This window comes from Nicotiana sylvestris, chromosome 11 (genome assembly GCF_000393655.2).
Source record: "Nicotiana sylvestris chromosome 11, ASM39365v2, whole genome shotgun sequence".
NCBI lineage: Eukaryota > Viridiplantae > Streptophyta > Magnoliopsida > Solanales > Solanaceae > Nicotiana > Nicotiana sylvestris.
Genome location: NC_091067.1, coordinates 36,506,840 through 36,515,849, shown reverse-complemented (window position 1 = coordinate 36,515,849; position 9,010 = coordinate 36,506,840). Strand labels below are relative to the sequence as shown.

At 37.3% G+C, this 9,010-nt stretch overlaps 1 protein-coding gene across 1 annotated transcript; it reads left to right on the top strand.

Annotated features, from left to right (window-relative positions):
• Positions 1-6,843: 6,843 nt before the first annotated feature.
• Positions 6,844-7,765, top strand: LOC104220584 (defensin-like protein 1). Its single transcript, XM_009771481.2, has 2 exons — positions 6,844-6,963; positions 7,411-7,765. The coding sequence occupies exons 1-2, from the start codon at positions 6,891-6,893 to the stop codon at positions 7,587-7,589; spliced, it is 252 nt and encodes an 83-aa protein (XP_009769783.1). The 5' UTR covers positions 6,844-6,890; the 3' UTR covers positions 7,590-7,765.
• The last annotated feature ends 1,245 nt before the right edge of the window (positions 7,766-9,010 follow it).

Below are 9,010 nucleotides of genomic sequence, written 5' to 3'. Positions count from 1 at the left end.
TAACTTCAAGTGCTTCTTTATTATGTACTATAGATTTCAAGTTGCAAAGAATGATAACACATTCCTTTATGCTTGCAGGCCACGATACTTCACCATTGAAACTTTCCTCTGATATCGGGAGGAATTAACCCAACATGAGGCTAATGTTCGGGCACTTACTTAGAAGAGGGACACCTACAAGCTTCTCAGTGAGAAACTTCAGGACGAGTTAGAAGTGGTTCGGTAGAAGTATGCTGACTGGGTCGAGCAGATAAATCGAGTACTTGAAGATAGCGATAACGATTTGGGCAGGTGGAAAACGATCCGATCCTGCAGGTCCAAAATAGGCTTAAACAGATTGGGCAATTATTCGATTAGTATAACCTGCTCCAGCTCTTCGACCGTTGATTTGGTAGCGTTGGAATCATCAGGGACTATAAAGGATAGAGGGACCTCGTAATCACCATCTTCATCAGTCCCCTACTTGTCTGGTTGGGTTGAGGCTAACATCAGTGATTACTATTTGGCTTCCTGATTTGCTTTTGAACCTAGATTCTTTGTCAATGAGAGTGTTGATATCAGTATCACTTCATCGATGGCAAACATCTCCTTTTGCGGTGGGTTGCTCCCTATAGATCGTTTTAATCCCCTCTGGTGTTGGAAATTTAACACCTGGTGAAGGGTCAAGGGTACTTCCCTCATGTTGTGGATCAATGGTCTCCCAAACAGGGAGTTGTACCTCATGTCCCCTTCGACCACATAAAACATGGTCTCCTGGATGGTTCCGGCTACATTTACTGATAATGTTATTTCTCCATTACTATTTTCCAAGCCATATTTAATCCGTTTAGCACTCAGGTTGCAGGCACGATTTGGGCCTATAGGTCGAGTTATTCTACGACCCTCGATCAAATGATGTTGGGTGAGATACCTGGATCAGTTAACACACATTTAATTCGAGATTTATTCATAAGTACAGATATTACCAGTGCATCATTATGGGACTACATGATTCCTTCTACATCCTCGTCATTGAAAGCCAAAGTTTCTTCTGGTATGTAATCTTGAGTCCATTTCTCTCTCGTTATGGATACTTTGGTGCGCTTTAACATGGGACCTTGAGGAACATTGACCCCTTCCGATGATCATATGAATGATGTATTGAGGTTCTTCTTGCTCAATTTGTTTATTGGAGTCACTATTTCTAAAATAATTCTTAGCTCGGTAGCTCAGAAATTCCCAAGGGTACCCGTTGTTGAATAACCGGGCTACTTCTTCTCTCAATTGTCGACAATCTTGTGTTCTGTGGCCATGAGTGCCATGATATTTGCACATTTGGTTGGGATCTCTTTGGGCTAGATCAGTTTGTAAAGGTCGATGCCATTTGGTATCTTTGATGCGTCCGATAGCTGATACGATGGAAGCAACATCAACAATAAAGTTATATTCTGATAATCGTAGTGCTTCTTTAGGTTCGATAGGCCTGTCGAAGCCGTTATTGCTCATGAGCCCTCGAGATCCCTGACCGCTATCAGTTCTCTTTCATTTCGCATAGAACTTCACCCAGATCCGCTGCTTATACGATGTCCATTATATGGCTAGTACCGATCTCTGTTCAATCTCGGTTCTCGATCAATATATCTCTTGATTCTATCAGTGGGTCTAGCAGGATAAACGGATCTGGAAGGAGCCCCAAGTTGATCATCTTTGACCCTGATCTTCGATTGGTACTGAAATGCAGATCGGCCCAAGTAACAGCCAGGTATTCTATCATATTCTGCTTCAATTGCTGCGAAGCTACCGAGATTCGAACATTGATTCCTTAGGTGAAAGCTTGAACAACCCAATCATTAACGACTGGTGGTAGTTCAATTCGTTCCATTTGGAATCGAGACACAAATTCTCTGAGCATTTCATTGTCCTTCTTCCTTACCTTGAAAAGGTCCGACTTCCTGGTCTCAACCTTGATGGCCCCGGCGTGTGCCTTTACGAAAGTGTCTACAAGCATAGCAAATGAGTCAATAGAATTAGGCGGTAAATTGTGATACCATATCATAGCTCCCTTGGACAGGGTCTCTCCAAATTTCTTAAGTAAGCCAGATTTGATCTCGTCATCCTCTAGATCATTCCCTTTGATGGAACTTGTGTAAGAGGTGACATGCTTATTCGGATCGGTCATTCCATTGTATTTAGCAATCTCGAGCATGCGAAACTTCTTGGGGATGGGCTTGGGAGCTGCGCTCGGGGGAAAAGGTTTTTGCATGAACCTTTTGGAATCTAGGCCCTTCAATATCGGTAGTGCTCCCGGGATTTTATCGGCCCTGGAGTTGTAATTTTCCATCTTCTTGTCGTTTGCCTCAATCATCTTTTCCCCCGACTCAATTCATTTTGAAAGTTCCTTGAGCATCTTCATAATTACATGATTGGTCCTTGATTCTTTCTCGTTCGATTCCCTTGAGACCTATTAAAATCTGTGGACAACTTCCTGGGATGGCTAGGGTTGAATCTTACTCGGTGGAAGATTCCGGTTTTGGAGCTGGAAAATCGCTGCCTGTTGAGCCTGCAACATTTCAAAGATCATCCGTAGGTTGATTCCGCCATCTTCGCTGCCATGTGTGCTTTGAGCAGCTGATCGAGCATCCATACGAATGCTGCCCTCGGTATCAATGGCCAAATTTCCGTTGATGGCTACATGTGAGTTAACATCGATTGGATCTACAACCAAGGACTCCACCGAGATCGACTAGGGGTACGTCGTTCCCCGGTGTTGTGTTATCATTTTTGCTGTGGTGGCCTAAATCATTGTCAACGTATAAGGTTGCTGACTGAGAGTTCGACATTTTGGTCCTAGAATCAAAGATATGTCAAAGAACAAGTGCAAAATAGTGTGTGTTATGAAAGTTTGTACCAGGTAACCACTATTATCCTTATCCCTAGGGTGGGCGCCAAACTGTTTACCCTCAAAATGGGATAACAATTGAATTTATATGCAATTTTGAGGATACATGATATAACTTGATACAAATTGAGAAAATAAATTAATACTGAAATTAATGATAATAAAATAAAGACAAACCACCCAAGTTGAACAGTTTTAGCCTTGAAGTTTAATCACCTTCGAGCAAGAAAGTGCCTCAATTGATATCAGAACAAAATCACAAGATAATAAGAATCAGAAATAATAGTGTATTGTCGTTTGATACGTATTACAATGTGAGTTACAAATGATCAGACCCCCTTTATATAGTAAGAGAATCCTACTTTAGATACAATTCTATAAAAGGTCAGAAATCTCATGATTAGCTAATTAGTCAGTCTTTCACAGATATGTGCCGAGTTTTATGCCGTGATATCCGACCAGTCACGAATATTTAGCCTTTATTTATTCGGTCCAATAGGAATACATCGATCTTGATCGGAGACGAGGTTGGTTCCAGAGTTACGGACTCGACGGTATGTTCTAACTTCGTACCTTGATCCGGGATTGATCTCCCACCCATCTCATTTCAGTCCCGATCTTTTGTGCAGTAGGCGAGCCCGATTTTAACTGCATACAGATCAGGAAAAAACTCATTCAATTCCTTATAGCTAACATATATTATTTTTCTTGGTCCCATATTGACATGACAGGTATCCCACCGGAGATCACCACTCACAAGTTGATCCTAGACCTGAAATTTCATCCGGTCAAGCACAAAAGAGGACCCCAGTCTAAGATCAAACATGCTTTCATCAAGGGCGAGATAACTAAATTCCTTAAAATAGGGTCCATTCGGGAAGTCAAATACCTGGAATGGCTAACAAACGTAGTCGTAGTCCCCCCAAAAAGGAACAAACTACGAATGTGTGTGGATTATAAAGATTTGAATAAGGCACGTCCCAAAGACTCTTTCTCGTTGCCTAACATCGATCGCATGATCGACGCCAGGCCGGCCACGAGATCCTCAATTTTCTCGATGCCTACTCCGTATACAATCAAATACGAATGAACCTGGATGATCAAGAAAAGACCTCATTTATCACTAAGTATGGCACATACTTCTATAACGTAATGCCATTTGGATTAAAAAAAACCAGTGCCACTTACCAACGCCTAGTAAATCGAACGTTTGAAGAACAAATAGGAAAATCGTTGGAAGTTTACATTGACGATATGTTAGTTAAGTCCCTGCGAGCAGAGGACCATATAAAGCATTTGCAGGAAACCTTCAGTATATTGAAGAAGTACAACATGAAGCTAAATCCGAAAAATATGTGTTCGGAGTTGGATCAGGTAAATTTCTCGGGTTCATGGTATCCAACCGAGGAATCGAGATCAACCATGACATGATCAAAGCTCTCGAGGATATCACTGTAGTGGACAACATAAAGGTCGTGCAAAGGCTAACCGGGCGCATTGTCGCCCTAGGGCGATTCATCTCGAGGTCTTCCGATAAGAGCCACCGATTTTCCTTGTTACTAAAGAAGAAAAACAACTTTACATGGACTCCAGAATGCCAACAGGCTTTGGAAGAACTTAAGAGATATCTATCGAGCCCGTCACTGCTTCACACGCCAAGGGCAGACGAATAACTGTATTGTATATGGCAGTATCAGAAATAGCAGTAAGTGGAGTCCTAGTTCTGGTATAACAAGTACAATTTCCAATTTATTATGATAGAAGGACCTTAGTTGAGGCCGAAACTAGATATCTCCACCTAGAAAATTTGGGCTCGCATTGCTAAGCGCCTCTAGGAAACTGAAACCATATTTTTAGTGCCATCAAGGCCAGCAGCGACCAAGACCAAATATGACAGACTTCGAGCAAATCGCAATAACGGAAAGGCAAGATATTCGTATCTGACCAGAGATCATGGCGTAAATCTCGGAATACACCGAATCAAGGGTGGTTATCTAGTTAATCATGGGATTTACTTCCATAGTTAGAATTGTACCATAAATAGGATTCCTCTACTATATAAAGGGGGTCATAATCATCTTGTAAGCATCTTACATTCACACAGATTAAAGCAAACAATATTCTCTTTTTAGTTTGCATCCTCTTGTTTATCAGCTTGTTGCATTTTAACCGTTCTTGCGTAACTAGCTCGAGGGTATTCAAGCTCGAGGGCTCTGTCAAAACGCTAGTTTGCTTTATATTATTGTCAATTTGCATCACTTATCTTTACGTTTATCAATTGGTATTAGGTGTAATCACATATCCTTAAAACCACATTATAAGTTTAATTGCTATCCAATTTTTTAGGGTAACCACTACTCCTAAAGAAATATCAAGATCCAGAATCTGCGGACATAAACTGACTTGGTATTACGGCAAAATTTAACATATAAAATTGCATTAATCATGTTCGTATTTAGAAAATTAATTCTTTTCTCTTTTTAAGAAAGATTTCTGCATTTGTTTGATTTTGTTGTCTGTTGTACCTTAAGCAAGTCATTCTATTCATTGGACTATCTGGTTTTCCAGTTTCTTCTTGATTATATATGATAATTCCTTATATTCAAAGAGGAATATGTCTCTTAATCCTCTAAATTAAAGCAAGGAATTTCGATGATTTGACTATGAAACATTTTTAATTTTTGGTAAGTTTGACATCTGGTGTTCTTATCCCATATTCAAAAAAGAAATCATTAATTTGCAGTTCATTCACTCCAATACTCAAATATTTTCCTTTTCCAATAGTCATACTATTGAAAATCTTGAGTCTCAACCCTAAACTATTTTTGTAAATCAAGCAATAGATTCTATTCATCACCATGTGTTGTGGTTGGTGAAGTGGTAAGTGTATAGCTTGCATTTGTTAGGGAGTGTCCTACCCCAATGTGAAACTACTCTATAAAATTTGAATTTTATCTGAGTCGTCCCTAACTTGTATAAAAGGGGTTCTAAACCTAATTTTGGGAAGATCACACCAGTTTGGAGGACAACTACACGCTGGGGGCATATTGGAGTAAGGATTGAAGACATCTTCTGCCGTACATCTTTTCTTAGTACTTAATCATTTAAAATACTTGTGAATTTGTTACGATGATTATGTGTAGCTAAGTTTGCTTAGTTTTGGAGTTGCAGTTAGCCATAAATATTGATGTTTGATTAAAGACTTCTTCTGCCGTACACAAATATTGACCCTTGATCACCTAAAGAATTTTTGTATATGATTACAGTAGTTTGTAAACAACTCCACGTACGAGGTAAAATTACAGAAACTTTATTAAGGTAGAAAATCAGGTTGTAGAATATTCGAGTTGCCTTTTCTAATTGATTATCACCTGTCAAAAAGCCTTAAAGTCAAACTATATATTTGGGATATGTTACTTAAGATACAGACAAGAACATGAAAGAAACCACCCAATTGACTTACTCCTTTCGTTTCACTTTATTTATCTTTTTTTGACTTGACTCAAAATGTAATAAAGAAATAAGACCAGTAAAAAAAAATTGTTACCGTAAATATTCCAGAACAATTTTAACAAGTTAATAATAATTCTACTTCTCTTGTGGAAAGTTACAATTTACAAGTGATATATGAGAATACAAACTGATCAGTTCATTTGTGCAATGAGGAAACATACTCCTTCTTCATGATCCCTTCTAAATCTTACCAATACCGTGCTTCACGAGTTCACGTTCAATTTTTTATATCCAAATGCCCATCTTATAATAAAAAGAAAAAAGAAGGATTAATTTAGTCAAAATTTTGCCAAATATTTAACTTGTATAAAATATCATTTGCTTCATTCCTTAGACTACTCGTTTCTTCTTTGAATAGGCAACCAAGTTTCATTGGAAAAATTGACTAACCATTAAATAAATTGCCAGGCCTTGCTATAAATACCTGTCTTCCCTTAATAGTTTTCACACACCAATCACTTCAAAGAAAATAGAAAGATCGTATTATAAGTATACGAATATGGCAAAGTCACTAGTGAGTTACACAACCTTCCTTGCTCTCCTCTTGTGCTTCCTCCTCATTTCATCCAATGGTTGGTACTTCTTTCATTTTCATTTCATTTGTGAAAAAGTTGTACGCATATATATTTTAAGTCCAAAAAATTGGTGTTTTTACAACAAAATAATGGTATATATACCTCAATCCCAAGCTAGTTGTAGTCGGTGTCTTTATAAATATTTGGACCCAAAACTACAATCCAATATTACATAAAATTGCAAAAATTCATTATAAATTAATTGATTTTACCCTAGTTGTTAACTTGCTATAGTCCTTTCGTAGTACAGGCAGCTAGCACCTAGGTGTGCCTTTGCACAATCAAATACGAACTCGCTAATATGAAATGATTATCATTACTGTTATAACTTAAAACCAAAAAAACATATATTTCAACATTTTTAGAAGAAATTCATATATTTCAATTCAAATAAATGATTTTCACCAAAAAAACAAACTTATGATATGTTTTTGTTCCTTACAGAGATGCAAGCGGCCGAGGGCAAACTTTGCCGAAGGAAGAGCAAGACATTTTCTGGCTATTGCTTTATTAGTGAACACTGCGACGAAGAATGCAAAGAGAAAGAGGGGGCAAAGAGGGGTATGTGCATTAAGAAGAGCATCTTTAGACGTTATTGCTACTGCTACCACAACTGCAAATAAGCATCAAATGCTCTCAGAATTCTCATTTCTATGTACGATAAATAAAAAGTGGTATGTTGTCTTGTGTCTGAAAGAATAAAAATACTACCAATTCACTAGAATTGTAGTGATTGTGAGAAGTACTAAATTATGTTTGTATTATCGTATTGTATGTACGATCGTTTCTTTAGGTCCGATCCATACTGTAGTTTTTGATGCCAAGTGAAATAATCTAAATAATTTCAAGAAAATTTTTGTGGTTATTTTGACTAAGTTGACTTGGCTTGTTGGCTATTATGATTAATGTTATCACGTCACAGAATTTTCAGTTTCATCTAGTATTTTGAAAAAATTATTGGTTGCAATACACCATATTCAAATCGTGAAGCAAAATATTGCATCATATAGGGCGCTATATATTAGAATGCAACTTCAACTCCTTGTGCAACGCGGAAATTCTAAAAAACAGTTGCTCTATTTCTATTCCCGTTTCTTATTTGCTCAGTATATTCCAAAGTCAACACTTCATAATTTAGTCTGTTCAAAACCATGCACATAAACTGCTTATATTACCCCCGAGTTTATTGGTCTAGCTACCTGATTTAATTGTAAATTAAAGTTGATTTTGTTAGTAGAACTTAGTTCATAAACAGAAAAACAAAAAACTAGAAAATTTAGCTTACAAAAAAGAAATAAAAAAATATTCCGAGCTTATAAATATTTTGTGTGTTCCTAAGGAATTAAATCTCTTCACTATTACTAAAGTTATTTAGATTAATTCCTATCAGAAAACGAAAAATTATACTGAAATAGCGGCACTACAAATTATTGAACTTTCGCGAACTCAAATGACGGAAAAAATCACAAAATGCAGATTCTATTTGATTTTAGAAATATGAAAACACTTTTGAAATTTCTATTTTGAAAAATCTAAAACAATGCATTTGTATTTGCAGGTAATGAAAGAGTGAGATGGAGAATCCAAAAGGTGACTCCTCCATTTTCCATCGACCTTTAAAAAAACCCAACAGATTTCCCCTTTGAGTAGTCAACTGCTTGAAAGTGCCTATGAAAAGATAGAACAAATGCTTTAAATTAATTGCCATGCCTTACTATGAATATGTTAGAAATAAGCTTTAGAAGCGGCTCTCAGTAAAATTATTTTACTGTTTCAGCTTAGGAGTTATTTACTGTAGTAATTTTGGTTTGAATTTGAAATAATTTTGAACTAGTCTTTAGGAGCGAACTAGACTTTAGGAGTTTGTGTCACGACGCGAAATTCTCACCGTCGGGATCGTGGTGACGCCTAACATTTTATTTGCGAGGCAAGTCGACGATAGAGGATTATTAATGCCAACTTTAGCCAATTTCAATCAAGAACAATTAAGCTAAACAGAAGCTAAAATTGATTTGCGGAATAACATAAACCCGTAATATTTGAT